We start from the raw sequence: 26,937 nt of genomic DNA, 5'->3' as shown, positions 1-26,937 counted from the left end.
CATGTTGGAACGGACTTGCATTCTTGTAAAGACCGGTCTTGCCTGGCTACTGTACCCTGAAAGAACGAATTCAGGAGGTCAAAGAACACATCTTTGCAAGTTTTGAGATGTGCTGCGATATGACGATTCAAAAACCTTCTTCTTTTGGCAGTGGATGATGACATCGAACAAGTCCACAAGAAAGTAAGCATGCACATTGAAAAACAGCAAATGTTTATTTATGCAATTCCATTTGGTGGCACAAAACTTTCACACTTCAGCTATAAAACTATGTTTGGAATAGCATCCGACCACACTATCCTTGTTATTTCTGCAGTATGTATACTGATGCAGTCTACAAGAGAGCTCACACCCTATTGTACAACTGTTATAAAATCATTCACATATTAAGGCCATGTGACAAATAAAAAAGATCTATCAGATTTGACTTGATTGTAAGATGCCATTTTCAACGTTCCTTCTCTTGTCTACAGTGTAAAGATGAGCAAAGATCAAAGGACAGAAGTCAAAGGTGAGTTTCGGAGCAGAAGACAGGAGTCAGAGATTTGGTTGGCAGTTTTGGGACGCGTCTGACGCCGATCACCAGCATCCCCTCTTCAGTCAGTGTGCTGCTTACAGACAACAGGTCCATGTCTTCTGGCAGCTGAGACTTATGGGTAAACTTGCCTGTGACACTTCCGTCTGCTCCCGTCTGAAACGGGGGACATAAACGAAAGACATTCTGGTAAGTGCATGAGTGTTTTCAGAACGGAATACATGCATACTGCTCATTGCATACTACACACTATATACTGTATACTGCATACTAAAAAAAACAGTATGTGAAAGTATGCAGTATGCAACAATAAATGTTTCAAACTAGTATTCTAAAAAGTTGTCACATGAACTCAGTGTTATTCCAAAACATACCTCATGAGATCACACACACACACACCTTCTCTGCATGAATAACTACACACTGATTATATGCTAGCACCACCACTTCCTGTGGCTCGAACCCACTGATATTTGCGGACAGGAAGTAGCTGTCCCCTATCGCCCTCACTGCACCCATACGGGCGGGATGCCCAGAGTCCGGAACTGAAAGAGAGAGAGACATAGATGAGAAATTGGCTGAATCAGTCTTGTTTATAAGCCTATAGGAAACTATTCAAACCTTGTTTATTCTATAAAACTAGATGCTGATCTGTCAATACAGCATTTCAATCATGCTAAAATACTTGATATAGTAACAGCTCTGACGTGAAATAGCTGCTCATCAGTTCCTGTGTGTATCACTGCACAGCACACATGGAGACCAAATATTATCCGCAGTTTACAATTCATGTATTAAAACCCCTTAAACTCTATGGACCCATCGGCGGGTCCAAAGGGGGGTGTCATATCATGAAAAAAGTTTACGTTTAAAATGTTAAAGTCTTCGTATACATATAGTAAGTCATGCATATGAGGTATCATTTAATAGCTTACAATATCAACTTTTCAGAGATAACATCACTTCTGCATTTATGTTACTTAAAATAACAAAATACGGCCTCAAAAAATATCGCGTTGCGCATTAGCGCCCCCTAGAGGTAATGAGGTAGAAATATTAATATGAAAATAAACATCTTTCATATAACACCAAAAAGGACAAATCATATAACAAATGAAAGCTCTCATTCTCAGGAATGTGACTGGAGAGTTCATTTTGTTGCCCTAATACCACAGTTTGAAAGATTTTCAAAAGAATTGAAATTTGATTTCTGTAAGTCATCAAATACAAACGTCTCTTTTATGCTCCGATAACGGCTGCTATAAGCCCCAAATTGCCAAAAACTGTACATCTGCTTTTACCTTAGGAAGCTGTCACAAAAAAAGAGCCATTGTTTACTTGTCTGTGATCTTGCTTGTGTGAATTCTCCAATGTTATATCTTAGATGTCCAGAACAAAATATACCATCCAGCAGGAAATGCATGCTAAACAAATCATTGGCAATATACAGTATGTTATCGAGTATTGATGATAAAAAATGTTATCTATCAATCAGCTTTCTAATGACACCTAGATTGAGCTTCTAGTCCACTCAGAGGCCGAGATATTCAATGAAACATCGAGGGTGGTGCTTGAACTGAAAATTAGACTGAATGTCTATGGACGAGCACATCTGTGAGGGATAAAATGCTATAAAATAAGACCAATATTTTGCAGTTAGTCCACAGTATGTTTGAATGGTGAGCTTTTAAATTTGAGTGTGAAAAATTGCAAATGGCAGCCCAAAAATGCACAAGAGTGGTGAAAAATTAAATTTGTGTCCTCATTTCATAAAAGGGTCAATGACATGACGCTAAAATTCTTGTTGTCCGGATCTGTTAAGTTGTGAAAAAACAAATGCATAAGAAAGTGCAATGCACACAAAATAATTACTTGAATACACCTCTGCACCAGAGTTCAAAGTCATTTTAATATGCTTTCTGGCTTAAATTAAAAAACGTCAAAAATAAATAGATAAAAAAACAAAAAAAGTCTTACTAAAAGCTGAAATACTTAATTTTTTTTTGGCATAAGTAGTTTGGAGTAATCTTTTATTATTAATTCTTTAAAGAAAATAAGCAGTGAAACAATTAATGTGTGTGAAGTTTTAAAAGGTAACAGATTTTTTTTGTTTTTTCATTTTGTAAAAACTAGGACCCACTTTATATTAGGTGTCGTTAACTACTATTTACTAAAGCATTTGATACAATGTACTTATTATGTGTTGTAAGTGCCTCACTGTAACCTTGATTTTAACTTTTTTTTTTTAAAGAAAAGGAGGGACGAGTCAAAATTAATTTTACTTAAATAATTTAAATAGTTAAGTTCATTCTGTATGACCACCAGGTGAACTTAATGATCATTATGAGTCTATGAATGAACTTCATTTGGACTTATTTATTTAATAACGCAGTTATTGTGATAAGACATGTAGATGTTATGGACATCACCATCTTTAATATTTACTTCAGTCACTGTCAATATGATAACAGGTGTTAGAGTACGGTTGTGACTTCGGTTGTTTGTTCATTCAGAAAGTATTCAAGCCACTACTATAAGATAATGTATGAACAGGACATTTAAAGAGTCACACTTGTCAATCCCAAACACTGACTGTGTGAATGTAGCCATAGTTACACTAACCTTACCCCTAAACATAACCACAAACCCTAACTCTACTCCTAAACCTTCCCGTATCTCAACCTCAGTAGCAGCAAATGTGAATGTTGTGAGAATTTTACAGAACAGCATGTAGTTACACAATAAATGCATTGTATTGTATATATTTTAATTTTAGTACATAGTAGTTAAAGACACCTAATATAAAGTGGGACCTAAAACTTTTTTGAAATTAATGATTAAGTTGTGTACATTTGTTTTAAACTAGATTTCCCATTTTTATCACCTCAGACAACCTTATTTGTCATTGACCCCAAAGCAATAAGACACCCCTGCCTGCCTGTGCTATGTTGTCACTTTGGTGTGTGTTTTATTATACAACACCCTTCACTATATTCACTATTGCACAATTGAAGTATTTTAAAGCTCCTTTATTTCACATTTGTTACCTCTCTCTCTCTGGTAATAAAACCCTCCACTTTTAAATTCAGACTCCTCTGAAGACTTTCTGTGACTCTACATCATAAGGTCTATGTCAGTGACTTCTAGCTGAAAATGTACTTTCTGTTTTCATCTAATGGCAATTTTTCCACACTCTTTCTGGATAGTTTGGGCCCTGAGCATTGATTAATGTTGTCTAGGCTGAAGTAATATCTCAATATCTGCTCTGTGACTCACTGAGACTTACTGCTCAAACCCATGAGAATGACAAATCACAAATGAGATCTCTTTACTGGTGGAGTGTGTCATTTCTGTGCCACTAGTGTCAATAAATGGAATTGCAAAAATACTTAGTGTTTCCTGAAAACTCCCCCCATTGGTCAGGACAAACAGATAAAAACTGCACGCATCACATTTAATACCTCAATTAAGAGAGAGATTAGATTACATGGAGAGTTTTGTCTCCTACTTCTCAGATGTTTGTCCAGAGAAAAGACTCCAGTAATCTCACGTGTCTCCTCTAGAGTTTCAGAAGAGTTCTCAACAATGTCTCAAACTGTGCTCAGATTTGCAAAGATAACAAAGTCTGCAATCAAAGTCAGAGAACTCAATATGATCTCAAACATTTCTCATCAAATTCTTCCAAGACCAAATGGTCTCTGAGCAATACAGTTTTTCTCTGCAGTTTCCCTGCAGACTCATAAATGCAGTCTAATTTAACACTTTTGTTCTATCTTCAGCTTGATAATGTTGAGCAAATTAACTCTCTAGTGAATTCAATCATTTTTTCTCCTCAAAAAACATATTAAGATGATTAAATCTCAGGGCTATTGCCTGGTGAACTTCACAGACCATGATAATTGTAAACGATTTACTCAATTTTAAGAATCATTGCTCCTCACTTACCCTCTGTGCAGTCTCCAATAGTCCAGTCTCCCTGGCAACCTCTTTGGGCGGACTTTTGGTTGCCACGGTAACCTCCAAAAGACTCTTGATCAACTTGGTAACCTATAAAAGACCCTTGATCACCTTAGTAACCTATAAAATATTTTCATTTAACTTGGTAACACATAAAAGACTCTTGATAAACTTGATCACCTCCAAACCTTGGTAACCTATAAAAGACCCTTGATCACCTTAGTAACCTATAAAATATTTTCATTTAACTTGGTAACACATAAAAGACTCTTGATAAACTTGATCACCTCCAAACCTTGGTAACCTATAAAAGACCCTTGATCACCTTAGTAACCTATAAAATATTTTCATTTAACTTGGTAACCAATAAAACACTCTCAATTACATAGATAACCCATAAAAGACTCTTAATTAACTTGGTAACCCATAAAGACTCTCGATTAACTTGGTAACTTCCAGAAGACTCTTAATTACCTGCATAACACATAAAGACTCTTAATTACCTTGGTAACCCATTAAAAAGACTCCCAATTAACTTGGTAACCTCCAGAAGATGCTTAATTACCTAGATGACCCATAAAGACTCTTAATTACCTTGTTAACCCATAAAGGATTCCTGATTAACTTGGTAACCTCCAGAAGACTCTTAATTATCTTGGTAACCTAAAAAAAGACTCTTGATTATCTACATAACCCATAAAGACTCTTAATTACCTTTTTAACCCATTAAAGACTCTCAATTAACTTGGTAACCTCCAGAAGACTCTTAATTACATAGATAACCCATAAAGGACTCCTGATTAACTTGGTAACCTCCAGAAGACTCTTAATTACCTTAATAACCCATAAAGGATGGTCAGCCCATGTGGCGTGGCCGTCGAGGATGTCAGACATTTAAATGAATCAGACGCAGGGACTAGGAAGGGCGAGAGTAATGTTTTAGGGCTTGGCTGAGGTGGGTAATCACTGTTACTCTCCATTCATATCGGGAGTCGGCAAAATTAAGAGGGATATATAGCCTAGTTCAACCCTATTCTAAAGGATCTGCAGCGACAATTGCGTTAAATTGTACCCACATCCAGAATAAAAGAACAGAGCCAGACATGGAGGACATTGTTATTGCCGGAATTTCAGGCCGCTTTCCTGAGTCTAACAATTTGGAAGAATTTTGGCAGAACCTTTTTAATGGAGTGGACATGGTCACAGAAGATGGCAGGCGGTGGAAACCAGGTCTGTATGGCCTTCTACGAAGAAATGGAAAACTAAAGGAAATCGACAGATTTGATGCAGCCTTCTTTGGTGTGCATCCCAAACAGGCCCACACCATGGACCCCCAGCTAAGGCTTATGCTAGAGATATTGTACGAGGCTATCGTCGATGGAGGCATAAATCTGGTGTCCATGCGTGGCAGTAAGACTAGTGTCTACATTGGTGTAAGTGGCTCAGAGGCAGGAGAAGCCTTCAGTAAAGACCCAGAGGAGCTGCTGGGTTACAGCATGACTGGCTACCAGCGCACCATGTTTTCCAACCGCTTGTCTTACTACTTTGATTTCAATGGTCACAGCATAGCCATTGACACAGCATGTTCTACTAGTCTGTTGGCTCTGGAAAACGCCTTCTATGCTATTCGCCATGGCCAATGTGATGCATCATTTGTGGGTGGATTCAACCTGCTGCTCAAGCCCAACACCTCAGTGCAGTTCATGAAACTGGGCATGCTCAGTCCTGAAGGAACCTGCAAATCATTTGATACCTCAGGAAATGGTTACTGTCGCTCCGAGGCTTGTGTCGCAGTTCTCTTGACCAAGAAGACAATGGCTAAAAGAATCTATGCTACTGTTCTCAATGCAGGCAATAACACAGATGGCTACAAAGAACATGGTGTAATGTTCCCATCAGGTGAGATGCATCAACGCCTTGTCCGTTCCCTTTACCAGCATGCCAACATGTGATACTGTGTCCACATTGTCCAAAAGCACTAGATCAGACAACCCCACCTCTGATCCCCAGACTCCTGCAGGTCTCTGGGCGCACTGAGGAAGCCGTCACTTACATCCTCAAAAGAGCCCAAGAACATAAGGAGAGCCCAAGCTTCCTGTCTCTGTTGAATGAGGTGTCTGGAGTTCCAACAGCAGGCATGCCATACAGGGGCTATGCACTGATTGGAGCCCAGGGAGAGGTTACAGAGGTTCAGCAGGCCCAGCCCACACCCAGACCCCTCTGGTACATTTGCTCAGGTATGGGTACACAGTGGGCAGGTATGGGCCATACTCTGATGCAGCTGCCTGAGTTCCGGGAGTCAATTCAGCGTTCGGACGTGGCTCTGAAGGCTATTGGGCTTTGTGTGTCCTGCCTGCTCATGGACGCTGATGAAAGCACTTTTGAAGACACTGTCCATGCATTTGTTGGTCTTGCAGCCATCCAGGTTGCCCAGATTGACATGCTACAGAAGATGGGTCTACAGCCAGATGGGATTGTAGGACACTCTGTGGGAGAGTTAGCGTGTGGATACGCCGATGGCTCCCTGAGTCACAGTGAGGCCATTCTAGCTGCTTATTGGAGAGGACGCTGTATTAAAGAGGCCAACCTGCCCCCTGGAGGCATGGCTGCAGTGGGCCTAACATGGAAGAATGCAATACTCAGTGCCCACAGGGTGTCGTTCCTGCTTGTCACAATGCGGAGGACACTGTCACCATCTCTGGCCCTCAGGAGTCTGTCAGCAAGTTTGTCTCCCATCTGAAAGAGAGCGGTGTGTTTGCCAAAGAAGTGCGCAGTGCCGGTGTGGCATTTCACTCATATTATATGGCTGCCATTGCTCCTGCCCTGCTGACCGCACTGCAGAATGTAATTAAGATCCCAAGGCCTTGCTCGGCACGCTGGATCAGCACGTCAATCCCTCAGACTGACTGGGACAGCCCACTATCACTCTACTCTTCTGCTGAATATCACATCAATAATCTGGCCTGCCCTGTGCTCTTCCAGGAGGGTCTCAGCCATGTTCCATGACAATGCTGTGGTGGTAGAAATCGCCCCACATGCCTTGCTGCAGGCCATCCTGAAGCGTAGCTTAAAACCAACCTGCTCCATACTCCCCCTGATGAAGAGAGGACATGCCAACAATCTGGAGTTCTTCCTCTCTCACGTGGGCAAGATCTTCATGAATGGAATTAATGTGGACAGTAATAAATTATATCCATCTGTGGGACCCCCCTCATCTCTCCTCACATTCAGTGGGATCACTCCCAGATCTGGGACGTCCCCAAGGTGGAAGATTTCCCTGCTGGCTCAGGGGGATCCACCTCAGCCACTGTGTACAATATTGTCACGAACCCAGAGTCTCCTGATTACTACATGATTGGTCATTGCATTGATGGATGAGTGCTGTATCCAGCCACAGGATACCTTGTTCTAGCTTGGAGGACTCTTATGAGATCCCTGGGTACTGTCATGGAACACACGCCTGTTACATTTGAGGACATCACCATCCACAGAGTCACCATCCTACACAAGACAGGATCTGTCCAATTGGAGGTGTGGCTCATGCCTGCCACTAACTGTTTTGAGGTGTCTGAGAATGGAAATCTGGCTGCCAGTGGTAAGGTTAATGTCTTGGAGGATGCCGCACTCGATGCCTTCCATGCTGAGCTGGCTAAGCCAGTGGCTGCAGAGCAGGAAGATCCCAAACTGCATTTGAAAGCTGGAGACATCTATAAAGAGCTGCGTCTGCATGGATACGACTATGGCAAGACCTTCCAGGGCATCTTGGAATCAATCAGTGCTGGTGACTGTGGAAAGCTTCACTGGACGGGTAACTGGGTGACCTTTTTAGATACAATGCTGCAGATGATTGTGGTGGGGCTGCCTGGACGTAGCCTGAGACTCCCCACCCGCATCCGCTCTGTGTGTGTGGACCCCAAACTGCACAATGAGAGAGTGAAAGACTATGCTGATGACCAGAAAGCCATTAACGTCCATGTTAACCGTTGCCTGGACAACATCACAGCTGGAGGAGTTCAGCATTTGTTTCTAAGTAAGAATGAAGCAGCCCCCTCCCTTGTTGCTACACATAAGGACATGCTTGATGTGCTGCAGAAGGATCTGACCATGAATGTGTACCGTGATGGACTGTGGGGCGTTTTCAAACACCAATTACTCACACAAGATCTAAGTGAGGAGTTGACAGAGCAGGCATATGTGAATGTCCTGACTCGTGGTGATCTCTCATCATTGCGCTGGATCGCTTCACCGCTACTTCATTTTGTCCCTTCCAGCCCCAATGTACAGCTCTGCTGCGTTTACTACGCCTCCCTCAACTTCAGAGACATCATGCTGGCCACCGGAAAACTGCCTCCAGATGCAATCCCTGGAGATATAGCATTGCAGCAATGCATGCTGGGAATGGAGTTTTCAGGACGAGACCCCAGCGGGCAACGAGTGATGAGTTTACTGGCCACCTGTGTAGATGCAGACAAAGGCTTCCTTTGGGATGTTCCCTCTAGCTGGACTCTGGAGCAGGCTGCCTCCGTTCCAGTGGTGTATGCCACAGCGTATTACTCCCTGGTGGTGCGAGGACAACTGAGGCCTGGAGAGAGTGTGCTGGTCCACTCTGGCTCTGGGGGGGTTGGACAGGCTGCTATTGCTATTGCACTTAGCATGCGCTGCAGAGTCTTTAAGACTGTTGGTTCTGGAGAGAAAAGGGTATATCTACAGGAGAGATTCCACAAGCTCACAGCAGAATCTTTTGCTAATTCTAGAGATGCCTCCTTCAAACAGCATGTACTGCTACACACTCAAGGCAAAGAAATTGATTTAGTACTCAACTCACTTTCTGAAGAGAAACTGCAGGCGAGCTTGCGCTGTTTGGCCAGGCATGGTCGTTTCCTGGAGATCGGCAAATATGACTTTTCCAACAACACACCACTAGGTATGGCTCTGTTCCTGAAGAACGTGGCCTTCCATGGCATCCTTCTGGATGCTTTATTTGAGGAGGGAAACAGGGAATGGGAAGAGGTATCCGAGCTGCTGAAGAAGGGAATTGACAGTGGTGTAGTGCAGCCATTACGTACCACCATCTTTGAGAGGAAACAGGTGGAGGACACCTTTCGCTACATGGCTCAGGGCAAACACATTGGCGGAGAAGGTACATTCAGAGGAGAAGAGCAGTGCAGTTTCTACAGTTGCTCCTCTTTCTCTTCCCGCTATCTGCCATACCTTCTGCCCTGCCACTCTGTCATACATCATCACTGGATGTCTAGGTGGTTTTGGGTTGGGGCTGGCCCATTGGCTCACTGAGAGAGGTGTTCGCAAACTTGTGCTCATGTCACGATCTGGCATTCACAACGGTTATCAGGCAAAGCGTGTTCGGGAGTGGCAGGCCATGGGTATCCAGGTCCTTGTGTCCACTAGTGATGTCAGCACACTGGAAGGAACAGAACGTCTCATCACTGAGGCCTGCAGGTTGGGTCCAGTCGGTGGCATCTTCCACCTTGCCATGGTCCTAAAAGATGGCATGCTGGAGAATCTCACTCCACAGCAGTTCATTGATGTCAATAAACCCAAATATGATGGAACTATCCATCTTGACAGTGTGACTAGGCAGAAGTGCCCACAGCTTCAGCAGTTTGTGATTTTCTCCTCGGTCAGTTGTGGCCGTGGTAATGCTGGTCAAAGCAACTACGGCTTTGCCAACTCTGCAATGGAGCATGTGTGTGAACAGTGTCGCCATGGCAACCTGCCATGCCTGGCTGTGCAGTGGGCCACCATTGGTGATGTGGACGTCATCTTGGAGACCATGGGTGGCAATGATGCAGTGATTGGTGGCACCTTGCCCCAGCGAATGACTTCCTGTTTGGAGGTTCTGGATAGGTTCCTGTGCCAACAGAGGCCTGTGATGTCCAGCTTTGTGCTGGTAGAGAGAGTGGTGGTCGCTAAAGGAGAAGGAAGTGGACAGAGGGACCTGGTGGAGGCCATGGCTCACATTCTAGGTGTTCGTGATGTAAGCAGTCTGAATGCTGATGCCTCATTGGCTGATCTGGGTCTCGACTCACTGATGGGTGTGGAGGTCAGGCAGACACTGGAGAGGGATTATGATATTGTCATGGCAATGAGGGAAATCCGACAACTTACCATTAACAAGCTACGGGAGCTGTCCAGCCAATCAGGAGGGACAGAGGAATCAAGAGCTGCTCCTGCAAAGCGTTCTGGTGCTCAGGCTCTGCTGAAGTCACATCTGAGTCGGATGCTGTTGAACCCAGATGGCCCCACGGTGACACCGCTGAATGATGTCCAGAGTGCTGAGAGGCCCTTGTTCCTCATCCACCCCATAGAGGGCTCCATCGCCGCCTTCCGCACTCTCACCGGCAAGCTTAACGTGCCGTGCTATGGCCTGCAGTGCACCAAAGCTGCCCCATTGGACAGTATTCAGAGTCTTGCTGCTTACTATGTGCAGTGCTTGATGCAGGTGCAGCCAGAGGGGCCGTATTGCATCGCTGGCTACTCGTTCGGTGCATGTGTGGCTTTTGAGATGTGCTCGCAGCTGCAGGCAGCCAAATGCCCTTTGGAATACCTCTTCCTGTTCGACGGCTCGCATTCTTACGTGGCGGCATATACACAGAGCTACAGGGCCAAACTGACCCCTGGCAAAGAATCCGAGGCGGAGACAGAAGCTCTGTGCGCTTTTATCCAACAGTTCACAGGCATCGAGTACAACAAGCTGTTGGAGACATTATTGCCTCTGTCAGATTTGGAGGCTCGTGTAAACAAGGCTGTGGATCTCATCACATCCAGCCATAAGAACGTCAGTCGAGATTTGCTCCACTTTGCTGCTTCTACATTCTACTACAAAATCAAGGCTGCCGACCGTTATATTCCAACTTCCAAGTATCACGGCAATGTTATCCTGCTTCGAGCCAAGGCCAGCAGTGAATATGGCGATGGCTTAGGATCTGACTACAAGTTGCATGGGTGTGTGATGGGAATGTGTCCATTCATGTGATTGAGGTAGACCATCGAACGTTCCTGGAAGGAGAGGGTGTGGAATCCATCTCGGGCATCATCCACAGCTCACTGGCCAAGCCCAGAGTCAGCCCCAGAGAGGGCTGAACCTTCCCTGCAATATACCTTTTCTCTTTGCATCCTTCTATTTGTCTTACATGCTTTCACCTGATCAACAAGTTACCAAAACACTGTGTCCCAGCCTATAAAGTGTGCATGTCTGTGATATTTTTGAATCCCACTACACTTTCTTCATTTTTCTCATTCCCTAGACATCTTCCTTTTTCTTAGTTGTTTGTTTACCCACTACTTAAATTATGTTCTCTGCTGGGATTTTCTCTCTTTATTAGTTAAGATTTAATCAACAAGATGTTTCCTGTTAATTTTTTTCTATAAATGATCATGCATTACTGTGAAATCTAAAATGCCCTCACTGATTTTTATCATACAGAGATACATCTGCATGTGAGCTTAAAGGGATAGTTCAGCAAAAATTGAAATTCTTCCACGATTTGCTGGCCCTCGTGTCGTTCCAGACCTGTATGATTTTCTTTTTTCTATAGAACGCAGGAGGAGATGTTGGGCAGAACTGACAGCCTCACACAACATAAAGTTTTATTGTTTGGAAAAAGATGTAGTGAAAGTGAAGGATGACTGAGGGTGTAAGTCCATAACATTCTGCCTAGTATCTCCTCTTCTGTTCCACTAAGGATTGTCGTGCAGGTTTGGAATGAAGTGAGGGTGAGTAGATGATGACATAGTTTTCATTTTAAGGGTGAATTATCACTTTAAGTGCCAATTCTTCTAAGTAGTGCCCAGATGTAGGGATCGGTCCTTCTTTTACTGACGCTGTCAAACTTTTAAGTCTACTAAAGGGTCTGTCGGCCTACATAGCGGCCAAACTGATGATGCAGACTGCAAGTGTGAAGGCATCACTGTATTAAAATTAATATAATGGTCATTGAGAATCTAGCCACATAGCTGAGATTGCTGTTTACCGACTGTCAGCGGTACTATTGATAGCGCACCTTTTTTTGCTTATGTTTACTTGGTTTATGTAGCATTTTTTTATTATTATTGTGAATGATGTTTGCTGGTTCTCTTGATGTTGCTGCTGAATATCTAAAATTATGCTGCAATAATTGTGCAATTGGCATGTATTTAAAGGGGAAAAATATGCACTAAAAGAACATTCCTGGGAAGAAAGTAATCATTAAGGGAGCTAGTAAATTGACATGTATGGATGGTTTGTTAGAAGTTAGTGGCTAATCATGGAGCATTGCTACTTAAATAGATGTAATGTCTTTGAAGGACCTCTTTTCTCTTAATGTTGGTTCGTTTAGAATTTTTTTTTTTTTGTATCCAGGTCAACTTGAAACACAAGCTCAGTTAAGGGTGCAAACCCCATTACGTTTAATCCTGCATCTTGTCATAGGAGTGAAATTCTGGACGTAAGAGCGTTTTTTTTGTTGTTTTTTTTTCAGTGACTTGATTACTGGCTTTCTCTTTCTGTCAAGAGAGAAGAAAGTCTTCTTTTAGCTAGCAAATCACTACACATTTCTGAGACTAATTCTAAAGTCAGTGACGAACTGTGTGATTTCTTCATTGTTGTGATTAGAGCAAAGCTAGATGGTTAATTTTTCTGTTATCGTAATGATTTGCTTTTCTTTTGGTGTATTTTTTCAAGTACTTATTGTTCTAGTCCAAATAAAAAGCTATTACTAAAAAAAAAAAAAAAAAAACCCATAAAGGACTCCTGATTAACTTAGTAACCTCCAGAAGACTCTTAATTATCTGCATAACCCATAAAGATTCTTAATTACCTTAGTAACCCATAAAAGACTCTCAATTAACATGGTAACCTCCAGAAGACTCTTAATTACATAGATAACCCATAAGGACTCTTAATTACCTTGGTAACCCTTAAAGGACTCCTGATTAACTTGGTAAACTCCAAAAGATTCTTAATTATCTACATAATCCATAAAGACTCTTAATTACCTTGTTAACCCATAAAAGACTCTCGATTAACATGGTAACCTCCAGAAGACTCTTAATTATCTACATAACCCATAAAGACTCTTAATTACCTTAGTAACCCATAAAGGACTCCTGATTAACTTGGTAACCTCCAGAAGACTCTTAATTATCTACATAACCCATAAAGACTCTTAATTACCTTAGTAACCCATAAAAGACTCTTGATTAACTTGGTAACCTCCAGAAGACTCTTAATTGTCTACATAATCCATAAAGAATTTTAATTACCTTAGTAACCCATAAAAGACTCAAATTAACTTGGTAACCTCCAGAAGACTCTTAATTATCTAGAATGCCCATAAAGACTCTTAATTACCTTAGTAACCCATAAAAGACTCTTGATTAACTTGGTAACCTCCAGAAGACTCTTAATTGTCTACATAATCCATAAAGACTCTTAATTACCTTAGTAACCCATAAAAGACTCTTGATTAACTTGGTAACCTCCAGAAGACTCTTAATTGTCTACATAATCCATAAAGAATCTTTAATTACCTTAGTAACCCATAAAAGACTCAAATTAACTTGGTAACCTCCAGAAGACTCTTAATTATCTAGAATGCCCATAAAGACTCTTAATTACCTTAGTAACCCATAAAAGACTCTTGATTAACTTGGTAACCTCCAGAAGACTCTTAATTGTCTACATAATCCATAAAGAATCTTAATTACCTTAGTAACCCATAAAAGACTCAAATTAACTTGGTAACCTCCAGAAGACTCTTAATTATCTAGAATGCCCATAAAGACTCTTAATTACCTTAGTAACCCATAAAAGACTCTTGATTAACTTGGTAACCTCCAGAAGACTCTTAATTGTCTACATAATCCATAAAGACTCTTAAATTACCTTAGTAACCCATAAAAGACTCTTGATTAACTTGGTAACCTCCAGAAGACTCTTAATTGTCTACATAACCCTAAAGATCTTAATTACCTTAGTAACCCATAAAAGACTCTCATTTAACTTGGTAACCTCCAGAATACTCTTAATTACCTAGAGAACACATTAAGACTCTTAATTACCTTAGTAACCCATAAAAGACTCTTGATTAACTTGATAACCCCCAGAAGACTCCTAATTACCTTGGTAACTCATAAAAGACTCTCGATTAACATAGTAACCTCCAGAATACTCTTAATTATCTTGGTAACCTTTAAAAAGACTCTTGATTACCTTGGTAACCTCCAAAGGAGCCATCCCACGAAGACTCATCCTGTGAATCACCCTTGTAAAGGGTGAAGGTCTTTTGCTCCGGTTCAAACTCGTTTGTGATGGAGCTGATGGAGGTTTCTTCTCCAAACTGACTGTGAAGTCTTGGTTGGAGAGCATCAGAGGTGAAGGACCTCATGGTACTCGTGCCAGGAGGAAGAGGAGCAATGAGAGGCCGAAGATCTGCTCAGAGTAGTCATGACAGAATGGGAAAGGTAAACCTGTGAGGATCACGGATGGAGGACAAATGAATAGTCTCTCTGTGAGCGGGTCATATAGAGAGTTTGCCCAAGTGCATTATGGGTCAGCCAGGCAGCCTCACCATGCCATAAAAGGCCTTGCTCCTGGCATCCACTCCTGGAATAATGGTCAAGAAGATAAGATAAGGAAAGCTCTCCAAATGAGCGGGAGACCCCCAACACAAACATGGTTATCAGAAGCCCCACTGATCTCAAAGCTGCTCTTAAAAACTCTCCATTAGTACATGCTTGAACGTAACCGTCTTTTTTTCAAATGCCCCAGTTCGTGTCGGCAAAGAACAAAAGAAAAAAATGTTATTTATACATTTACTGATTGATGTACTAAAAAAAAAAAAAAAAAACGTTTGCAGGAAGTCTTAACACTGAAGTGTGTAACTTTTTCGGTGTTATAATACTTTCTTCTATCCAAGCTTAATATACAAAGACAACTTTTCTCGGGAACTGTAAACACTGTGTCTGTTCATGTTTGTTTTGAGTGACCCGTCCATACCGACAGGATAACATTGACTCATCCAATGGTGAGAGTTCGGGATGGAACTATCTGTTTGTGCAATCAATGGCAGATGGGTAGCGTGTTCAGAAAGCTATTAGAAAATGTTTATTTTTGAAATTTCGTTCGGTGCTGCTAGTTGGCCCAAAATTACACACTCGTGTCAGCTACGCCAAATACATTGAACCCTATGGAGTATGGAGTGAAGTGTCAGCTTCAGCGTTGCCATCGGTGTCGTGTTGTGCTCACATTAAGCCTTGTAACCCATTGCCGCTGACCTTTTGAAGTGGCATCCAATGGTGACTGGAAAAATTGCTTACATTCAAAGTCTGTCTTTGCAATGACAGGTTCAGCTGTACACCATAGTAATTTTAACACACGTTTTACCTCACTATTGTGGTCTCTTTACAGTAAAAAGCAATATAAAATAATTTAAAAATTTAGTAGTAGAGATATAAGTAGAGAACTTTATGTGAACTTTAAGAAGAGATACTGACTGTCTCCTTATTTCGTTTTATTCATATTTACCTTATTGTTTTCAAATACCCAGAGGCCGCAGTTATTGAACATTATTAGAAAACATCCGTAAATGTAAACGAGTCCTCTTATTACTTTATGCAAAGCATGTTTCAAATTAACTGCTAGGACATTTTTCCTCTTCTGCAAATAAATGTTTTCAGTGTTTACTGTGCACACCTTCTGTTTTCTTGCCTAGCAAACTTGTGAATCGCCCCTCCGTGATGCAACTGCAATGCTTGTCATGTGGAGGTAAAAGTGGCACTTTACACTGGCATTGAATGCCGTGTTGATGCTCCGATGCAAATCAGGTGAATGCCCCTTAATCAATTTGTTTGAGCTTTATGCTAAAAAAGTTTGTCAATGTACTATTATTTATATTGCATATAATAACTACATTTTTATGTTTTATGAAGAAGAAAAAATTGAGTGATGCTCGCCCATGCAAAAGTACAGCTTTACAAATAACATTAATCAGTTTTATTTAAAATCCAAACAAGATTCAGAATCATGCTGATATTAAAGGAATATTCTGGGTTCAATACAAGTTCAGTTAGGACAACTCTCAGAGATAGATTAAAGATTTTTACTGATTATAATGATGGTGAAATAAGCTTAGTCTTGGCGGACTAGATCTGCTTAACGCTTGCAGATGCTGCTGCTGTTGGTACAAAAACATGATGCTGCTGAGACAGAAAAGACAAGCTGCTGCTGCTGCTGCTGCTGTTCCTGTTCCAACATCAAGATAAGCCCCCGTAAAGCAGATCTAGACAGGTGATGCTGGGGAGGTGGAGGGATAATGCTACACATACTGCGCTGCTGTGGCCATTTCCTGGTGTACTGCATGAGGTGAATAGCAGCTTTATATATATTGACACAAGGGATAAGCTTCTGATTGGGTGCGTAGGATGAGGTGCACCTGTTCGACCTATCAGCCGTGCCATGTAGAGATTCCTAACTGAACATACTTGTCATTTAAGCTCATTCGACAGCATTTGTGGCACAATGTCGATTACCACAATTCATTTTGACTCATCCCTCCTTTTCTTTAAAAAAAGCAAAAATCTGGTTTACAGTGAGACACTTACAATGGAAGTGAATGGGGCCAATCCGTAAACGTAAAAATTCTCACTGTTTCAAAAGTATAGCCACAAGACTGCATGATTTTATAGTAATATAAATGCTTACTAACCATTTCTGTGAAAAGTTATATCCAATTTTACAACTTCCTTGCCATGATGATATAACACCATAACACTAAAGCCCTAATATGGACTATAATAACAATGATTTAAACAACTTTACAGCTCAAATAATACATGAGTTTTAACAGAAGAACTAATGTAAGTGCTTTAATAAAATTATAAGCTTCACATTTCTGTCTTTAAACCCTCTAAAAATTGGCCCCATTGACTTCCATTGTAAGTGCCTCACTGGAACACAGATTTTTGCCTTTAAAGAAAAGGAGGGATGAGTTGAAATAATTTTTTGTGGTAATCAACATTATTCCACAAGTGCTGTTGAATGAGCTTATCTTGTACTGAACCAAGAATATTTCTTTAAAATAACTAGCAACAGGGGCCTGGGTATCTCAGCGAGTACTGACGATGACTATCACCCCTGGAGTTGCGAGTTTGAATCAAGGGCGTGCTGAGTGACTCCAGCCAGGTCTCCTAAGCAACCAAATTGGCCCGAGTCACATGGGGTAACCTCCTCGTGGTCGTGATTAGTGGTTCTCGCTCTCAGTGGGGCATGTGGTAAGTTGTGCGTGGATCGTGGAGAGTAGCATGAGCCTCCACATGCTGTGAGTCTCCGCGGTGTCATGCACAACGAGTCACGTGATAAGATGCGCGGATTGACGGTCTCAGAAGCGGAGGCAACTGAGACTTGTCCTCCACCACCTGGATTGAGGTGAGTAACCGCACCACCACGAGGACCTACTAAGTAGTGGGAATTGGGCATTCCGTATTGGGGAGAAAAGGGGATAAAATACTAAAAATAACAACTAGCAGCAAAATATTCATGTTGAATCAGAAAGAAAAGAAGAAAAAAAAAACTGTACAACAACAAAAAAAAAGAAAAAAAAAGAAAAAAAAAAGAAAAAAGAGGCCGAACAAATTGGTTTAATGTTCGACCTGTAATGGTAATGGTGTGTATGTACATTTCATTATCAAGTGAATGATCTCAAGTCTAATTAACCGGTGACTGAGACTTCACATCCCTAATGAATGATATTTCCAGAAGCGAACCCTTGGAGGGCCACGACCGTTTCTAATTAAGAGTGTGGCAGCAGAGAGAGACAAATGTATGTTTAACACACTTTACACCAGAATTATACACAGAACGTCTCACATTGTGACCGATGATTTTAGGAGGTCAATGTTTGTCTATTTATAGATGGCACACACACACACAGAATGGGGCCTTCTCACCCGTCACAGTCTATTGACGTGATTGGAAGGTTGAATGTACATCACAATGAGCAGCATCTGACCAATCAGAGCACAGTGTGACGGACAGACAGCGTCCTGGAAACTTAAGCATCTTTTTATAGCTTCTAACCTTAAAAAGGACCACGCAGAGAGAGAGAAAAAGGGTGGACAGTGAAGGGTGAAGAGGAGCAGATGAAAGAGACTGAAAGAGACATACTGAGAAAATGATAGGGAAAGAAAAAAATGGAGGATAAAACAAACAGCGAGACACTTGTTTTCTTTGAAATGCGTCCGTGAGATGATTCATAATCAGAGTGTAAATGCATGTTGGCAAATGGAGCATTAGTGTGTTACATAACTGACTCCAAAAGAGAGAGAGAGAGAGTTTGAATGATCACAAATCATCACCCTTTTTTAAGTTAAAAATGCCAGAAACGAAAAAAACCCATAGAATAGAACATCTGAACATTTTCTGACGAAAATGCAAAACTTGCCGCCAAGTATCTCGATGCCAAGGTGTCACTATGCACTTGATAACACCGTACACACACCTAATGTATTAAAATAATAAGGTGTGTTCAAGTAATGTCGGAATGATCGTATTTACACGTTGGGCAAACATGAACGCCACCACAAAGTCATAATTACAGTTTTTGGATTTTCACTGGCATGTCTATTTAAGAATCATGGGTGAAGCAAATTAGTGTTGATAATAATTCAGTTTTACTTGTGGGTTTTGATTTTACAGTTTAGTTTGCATGTATGTTTTTTGTACTGTTAATGAAGAATAGTGATAAAGCTTGCTAGAAAATACATCTCATTTAGCTTGTTTATTCAGCGACAAGTGTTTCAACAAAACTACATTTCCCATCATTATATGTGGCCACACAAGAATGGAAAAATAGATGCATAAAGCATTAATTACACACCTAATGCATGTCGTTGCTCTTCATTTTGTTGCATTGGTGCTAAAAAAAAATTCTGCCTATGGTAATATGTGAAAAAGAGAGAAAGTCGTTACTCTATATATATACAGTGGTGTGAAAAAGTGTTTGCCCCCTTCCTGATTTCTTATTTTTTTTGCATGTTTGTCACACTTAAATGTTTCAGATCATCAAACAAGTTTAAATATTAGTCAAAGATAACACGAGTAAACACAAAATGCAGTTTTTAAATGAAGGTTGTTATTATTAAGGGAAAACAAAATCCAAACCTACACGGCCCTGTGTGAAAAAGTGTTTGCCCCACCTGTTAAAACATAACTGTGGTTTATCACACCTGAGTTCAATTTCTCTAGCCACACCCAGGCCTGATTACTGCCACACCTGTTCTCAATCAAGAAATCACTTAAATAGGACCTGCCTGACAAAGTGAAGTAGACCAAAAGATCTTCAAAAGCTAGACATTATGCCGAGATCCAAAGAAATTCAGGAACAAATGAGAAAGAAAGTAATTGAGATCTATCAGTCTGGAAAAGGTTATAAAGCCATTTCTAAAGCTTTGGGACTCCAGAGAACCACAGTGAGAGCCATTATCCACAAATGGCGAAAACATGGAACAGTGGTGAACCTTCCCAGGAGTGGCCGGCTGACCGAAATTACCCCAAGAGCGCAGCGACGACTCATCCAAGAGGTCACAAAAGACCCCACAACAACATCCAAAGAACTGCAGGCCTCACTTGCCTCAGTTAAGGTCAGTGTTCATGACTCCACCATAAGAAAGAGACTGGGCAAAAATGGCCTGCATGGCAGAGTTCCAAGACTAAAACCACTGCTGAGCAAAAAGAACATTAAGGCTCGTCTCATTTTTGCCAGAAAACATCTTGATGATCCCCAAGACTTTTGGGAAAATACTCTGTGGACTGACGAGACAAAAGTTGAACTTTTTGGAAGGTGTGTCCCATTACATCTGGTGTAAAAGTAACACCGCATTTCAGAAAAAGAACATCATACCAACAGTAAAATATGGTGGTGGTAGTGTGATGGTCTGGGGCTGTTTTGCTGCTTCAGGACCTGGAAGACTTGCTGTGATAAATGGAACCATGAATTCTGCTGTCTACCAAAAAATCCTGAAGGAGAATGTCCGGCCATCTGTTCGTGACCTCAAGCTGAAGCGAACTTGGGTTCTGCAGCAGGACAACGATCCAAAACACACCAGCAAGTCCACCTCTGAATGGCTGAAGAAAAACAAAATGAAGACTTTGGAGTGGCCTAGTCAAAGTCCTGACCTGAATCCTATTGAGATGCTGTGGCATGACCTTAAAAAGGCAGTTCATGCTCGAAAACCCTCCAATGTGGCTGAATTACAACAATTCTGCAAAGATGAGTGGGCCAAAATTCCTCCACAGCGCTGTAAAAGACTCATTGCAAGTTATCGCAAACGCTTGATTGCAGTTGTTGCTGCTAAGGGTGGCCCAACCAGTTATTAGGTTTAGGGGGCAATCACTTTTTCACACAGGGCCATGTAGGTTTGGATTTTGTTTTCCCTTAATAATAACAACCTTCATTTAAAAACTGCATTTTGTGTTTACTTGTGTTATCTTTGACTAATATTTAAACTTGTTTGATGATCTGAAACATTTAAGTGTGACAAACATGCAAAAAAAATAAGAAATCAGGAAGGGGCAAACACTTTTTCACACCACTGTATATATATATATATATATATATATATATATATATATATATATATATATATATATATATATATATATATATATATAAAAACAACTTGGTAACACTTTCTATGAAGCCCATATTTATAATGCATTGTAAAGGCATTATTATGCATTAGTAATGTCTCATAATACAGCTTATAATAATAATGTAACCACAATTATAATACTTACCTATTTATAATTATACTATATATTATAGTATAATGCATTATAACACAAGCAACATTCAATTTTATCTGCAGGAGTTATAATGGATTATATATATTTGTAATATACTGTTTATAATAGGTGTGCTTTAGTAAAGTGACAAAAGCAGTTTCTTCTTATAAACATCTGTAAGATATTTTTAAGTAGTTATAAGACATTAAAAGTCATGCTGGACGTTATAAACATTACACATGCACAAAATACAAAATAACACACATTTAATGTACATTTTGAGATATTATGAAAAACACTTGTAAAGCTACAAAATTAAGATTTATCAGAAAAAAATATGTAATGTTGATCACACATGTAGCCAACTGATTCTCAAACTGATTCTATACTGGACTCTATTCAATAAACTTTAATGTTTGTGCATCTTATTCGGAGACTTATTTTATAAATAACTTCCATTATAGAAGTTTGACTCGTAATGTATTGAACTGTATGTTACAAGTTTATGTTATGACTGTTTATAAGAAGATATTTCTTTTGTAACTTAAAGCAGGTAAAGAACACGTATAATATGATCACGTCATAAAGACTTTTGACTGTTTACATTATACAGCACTTATACCATTAACTTTATTAACTTCTGCTGCGTTAACATTGGATGTTGCTTGTGTTATAATGCATTATACTCTAAAGTATAACTATGAATAGAGGAAGACTTATAATGTATTATAACTGTAGTTATTATAAGGTGTATCTTGAGACATTATGGATGCAGTATAATGCATGTATAATGCCTTTATAATACATTATAAATATGGGCTTCATAGAATGCTGCCAAAAACTCATATGCATGACATTTTTGCATGATAATATTTCTGTCTGCAAATGAGCTGCTGTGTGCTCACTGTACGACCTCTGGTGCTATGGAAACACTCGATATGGCATAGGGGTGACAATGCTGACAGGAAGTGGCTGAGCTGTAGGAGGGAAGTGATGTAACAGAGTTTGTAGTCAAGAGGTTTGACGTGTCTTACAATACAAAGGACATTTAGGAGCTGTTCTTGTGGCAAGATCATTGATCGTCACTTTGATGATTTGTGAAAAGCAGATAAACTGAATATATCGGGCCAACTTGAGTCTACCTGAACGGGTGATATTTAAAGTTTCAGCTGAAGACATCGCACGGTCTTTGTGTTCACATTCACAGTGGTTTGAATTACCATGAGCAACTGTTAAAGGGTTAGTTCACCTGAAAATGAAAATTCTGTCAAATTTTCCTCACCCATATCCAAGGTCCAGAAATGACAAAAAACAACACCAAAATAAATCATTAAAGCTGCAAGCAGCAGTGCGGATTCCTCCTCAAAACTGCAAATGATGTAAAGATTGACATGGTAGAGACATGCACTTCACACATGTACACAACATTTCATTAATTTGTTATTAAACATTGCAAGAGTCTTCATATGAACTGGTGATTGAATCAAAGTATCGGTTTTATGACTAGCGGATTTGTAAAGCATTATTTTAGCGTTAGTGATAAATAATAGTAAACTGTAATTCTGTCATCGTTTGACATATCAAGGTGAAATTTTGCACAATACTTCAGAGTGATGTCATCTTGAAGCCTGTTAAACATTAGTCAAAATGGCATTAGATTTTTTGGACATGTGGACATTGAGACAATGTGGACATTTACATAAATGCGCACCTTTCAGCCATTTTGTATTGTATTCATTTTTGATAAATATCAAATTGAAAGACATGCATCCTACACATACGTACCGAGTTTCAAGTCAATTGGAGCTATGGTTCAGGAGGAGTACATTTTTGTAGTTTTGGACAAATTTGTGTTGTACAGGAAAATCCATCATGGTGGACTTTATGGGTTCTAGAGGCTTTTTTGTTCTTTATGAGAAATGAGGCATATGTAGCAGGTTTCAGAAATTTTGGACTTATGGGGTGGAAATGGCATCACTTTGAAAATGGACAAATTGGGGCGTGGCCTGTAGCGCCACCTATAGGCTCACGTGGGCCATTTTTGGTGTGTTAGTTACTCGTGGCGAGTAGTATCAATGTGCCAAATTTCAAAACTTTTTACCAAGAATATCTTGAGTTATTGGGCAATTTAGAGCTACAGGAATAATAATAAGAATAATAAGAATACTAACAAAAACCTCCTAACGGAGGAATCCTAATAAAAGTAGTCCATATAATTTGTGCACTATATTCCAAGTCTTCTGAAGTTGTACGATTTTAAGATAAAAATTGTCAGATTGACTATATGTACTATTGCATTGTGAATCATGGTTCTCCATGCTAACAAGAGAATGTCAGAGAATAAGTGGCCCTCAAAGAGAGAGACAGAGAGAGTTTGACATTTACAGAACACAAGGAGCACAATGGGGATGATGACAATAACAATATTAAATACAACCGCCCTCATAGATGAATAACAAAGAAAAACAGGCCATTTGTTTCTTTTTTCACATAAGTATTATTTTTCCTGATGTAGACAATATCACACAGTGATAATTCAGATACAGAAAGAGAGAAAGAAAGCAATAAACAAGCATCTTGTGAACAAACCACAGCGTTACTCACTTAGTCCAAATAGGCAATTCACCGCAAAAACCACACAGTACAAAAATAGAGCGACTGTCCGAAAGTCCGGCTTTTAAACTGACCCACGGATACAAGGCTTCAACAACACTGGATCAACTCCTAAACATTCACTGTGTTCATCTTTGAACAATAACGCTTTTAAAATATTGAAGGAATAGCTCAACCAAAAATTTAAATGATGGTATTATTTACTCCCCCCTATAAACTCATAAATGCTGTTATTTTATTGTGGAACACCAAAAAGAAAAACATTTTTTTTTTTTTTTTTTTTGTGTGCAATATTCCAAGTCTTCTGGATAAATCTGATAGGTTTCCTTAAAGATAAAATGTCAGGAATTAAAAAATAAAATCGTTACTATAAGTTGTCCATATATTTGAGCTGGCATGGCCAGACTTGCGAGAACCAGTGGTGTTTGGCGTCAGTGACGTCACACCTGGCACTTATGAGGTGTGAGAGCTGTATCAGAGGAGATGATTATCAGTAAATAATGATTTAAATTTAAATCTGTTCCTTATGCAAAGCTTCAAAACACTTGGAATACAGCACGCTAATTTTGGACAACGTTTACGGTCCATTTATGGTGTTTTATAAAAAAAAAAACATGGAAATAAATAAAAAAATAACAGGATAGGGGCCTGGGTAGCTCAGTGGTAAAATACGCTGGCTACCACCCCTGGAGTTCGCTAGTTCGAATCCCAGGGCGTGCTGAGTGACTCCAGCCAGGTCTCCTAAGCAACCAAATTGGCCCGGTTGCTAGGGAGGGTAGAGTCACATGGGGTAACCTCCTCGTGGTCGCTATAATGTGGTTCGTTCTTGGTGGGGTGCATGGTGAATTGAGCGTGGTTGCCGCAGTGGATGGCGTGAAGCCTCCACACGCGCTATGTCTCCGTGGCAACGCGCTCAACAAGCCACGTGATAAGATGCGCGGGTTGACTGTCTCAGACGCGGAGGCAACTGGGATTCGTCCTCCGCCACCCAGACTGAGGCGAATCACTATGCGACCACGAGGACTTAGAGCGCATTGGGAATTGGGCATTCCAAATTGGGAGAAAAAGGGGAAAAATCCCCCCCCCCAAAAAAAATTAATAAATAAATAAAATAAAAAAAATAACAGGATGGGGTTTGGGATGACATGAGGGTGGGTAATTAATGACATCATTATCATTTTTTGCGTGAACTATTCCATTAACGAAACAGGTGAAAAGGCAAACATTCAATTGAATAGTATGAATCAATTAAATAATAATAATAGTTATAATACAGTAGGTACCAGACCAAAATGACCCTTTTCGCCACGCGTATCACCGTGATAAAACTGTAAATTAAAGTCACACGTTAGACTCGTTCGCAAAATCACCACCAGATGATGCAAACGGACACTTTTTGCACCTTTGTTAAGTGTGAAGTCAGAGATGTTACATTGTTAATATTATAATTATTTTATTTTTTTACATTTCGATTTGTATAGAGATTAAAAATACAATAAATTAAAGTTATAGCTCATTAATTTAACATACAGTATGCATACTATAATTTTAAAAAATGCTAGAATGTCGGCGTTTTCCAATAAATGGAAACTGTTGCTTTATAGGTTCTTGTTAATCGTACCATCTTGCTGAAAATCAATATAAAAATACCTTGGGAACAGGTACAGTTGATCTGCAAATTGCCCGGTTGTGTTGGCAGAGCTATTTACTCTTATTGCAAATAATCACTGTAAAAATAAATGCATTTAATTAATCGCATATACTTAAGCTCACAATGCATGAACCTGAGCTTCGTCCACAAACTCTTCCTTTTGAGCCCGTTCTTTAAAAGCAACAACGGCCTGCAAAGTTTGCTTCTCGTGAAAATGAGCTTTGGTGCATTTAGCTCCCGTCTAGTGAAATAATGTGGTTATAGCGCCACATAGCGGTTTAAAGAAGTAAGTGCACATTTAGCACGATAACCGCGGTGGGGAAAAGGCCATTCTAGACTGGTAACATCTGCAAATCAATTTCAACAAAAGCATAACTTGATCGTCAGTATTTTTATGCATTCTATGTTCTATCTTTCTGTCACTGTGTAAACATTCGGCATTCCCGCATCACCTCATAAACGATTGTGACAGATCAGATAGTTCAAGTTTGACATACTTAACAAGCCATGCCCAAAAGATGCAACCGGGTACCAGGGAACAGGCGTCATATCATCAAGACCCAGAATGCAATGTGGCCTGACATCATATAAGGAGCAGGGTTACACAACAGCCAAATCCACAAACCGTGCTAAACAACAGGATGTCCAGATCCAAACATTTATGACTGTATGTTCAGTTCGGCACTTGCAATACATGCAGAGATATTTAGGTCAGTCTTTAGTTCCTCCTTTGCAAAACTTTGTATGTTTTTGTTGTTTGTTCTTTAAGACGTAAAACATAAGATTCAGTCTTACGTTCAGGTGCAGTATTTTCGCTATTAAAGGTCGAACCACGAGAGCATTTGGCGCCCAGAACGGGGTGAGGAAAGACCAAAATGCTAATTAGTGGGAGGAGTCCAAAATAAACATGCAGAGTCATGTCAAACTGAGAGATGATTGACAGTTGGTCACTGTTCTTCTCTCTCCACTTCCTCTACATCTACATCCACTTCTTCCTCATCGAGCGAGACTACTCCAGACGAGACAACGTCCGACACCTTTCTATGCACGGAATATTCCGGCGGAAGGCAGACTCCACCTCCACAGTCCTTACAAGGTGTATCATCGTCTTCGAATGTCTCAGAGTATGTTGCCAAACAACAGGGGGTGTGGCCTCGTCTGTGCATCACCCTCTGGAGGCGGGCCAAGAGTAGCTCCTCACCTCCCTGAAGAACTCCAAGAATCTTAGCGGTGAGGTCAGCCGCGGGAGCATCCGTGTGGTGACCGAGGTCCCGTAACAACGGGTGTTTCTCATCTAAGCTGCACATGCTGGAACAGAGTGTGTCCGACGGCGACCCTGGCGACCCCACAAGAGGTGAAAGGTCAGCTCCAACACCGCTTTCAGCCTCACACAGACCTCGA

The 26,937-nt window shown here is 40.4% G+C and overlaps 2 protein-coding genes and 1 pseudogene across 3 annotated transcripts in view; 1 reads left to right on the top strand and 2 right to left on the bottom strand.

Moving 5' to 3' along the window:
* Positions 1-248: 248 nt before the first annotated feature.
* LOC127422561 (heat shock protein beta-7-like) lies at positions 249-1,135 on the bottom strand. The gene is made up of 2 exons (XM_051666191.1): positions 935-1,135; positions 249-691 (listed from the first exon to the last, which is right to left on the bottom strand). Exons 1-2 carry the CDS (start codon positions 1,097-1,099, stop codon positions 506-508), a joined length of 351 nt encoding a protein of 116 aa, XP_051522151.1. The 5' UTR covers positions 1,100-1,135; the 3' UTR covers positions 249-505.
* Positions 1,136-5,374: 4,239 nt separating this feature from the next.
* On the top strand, positions 5,375-11,681 carry LOC127422562 (fatty acid synthase-like; annotated as a pseudogene).
* Positions 11,682-23,679: 11,998 nt separating this feature from the next.
* LOC127422618 (protein FAM131A-like) overlaps positions 23,680-26,937 on the bottom strand; it is a 25,503-nt gene continuing 22,245 nt past the window's right edge. For both annotated transcript variants that reach the window (XM_051666347.1, XM_051666346.1), the window contains exon 5: positions 23,680-26,937. This exon is cut by the window's right edge and continues 70 nt beyond it. In XM_051666347.1, the coding sequence (XP_051522307.1) occupies positions 26,484-26,937 (454 nt within the window). In that variant the 3' untranslated portion in view covers positions 23,680-26,483.

Source organism: Myxocyprinus asiaticus, chromosome 31 (assembly GCF_019703515.2).
Source record: "Myxocyprinus asiaticus isolate MX2 ecotype Aquarium Trade chromosome 31, UBuf_Myxa_2, whole genome shotgun sequence".
NCBI lineage: Eukaryota > Metazoa > Chordata > Actinopteri > Cypriniformes > Catostomidae > Myxocyprinus > Myxocyprinus asiaticus.
This window is presented reverse-complemented; position numbering and strand designations above follow the sequence as displayed.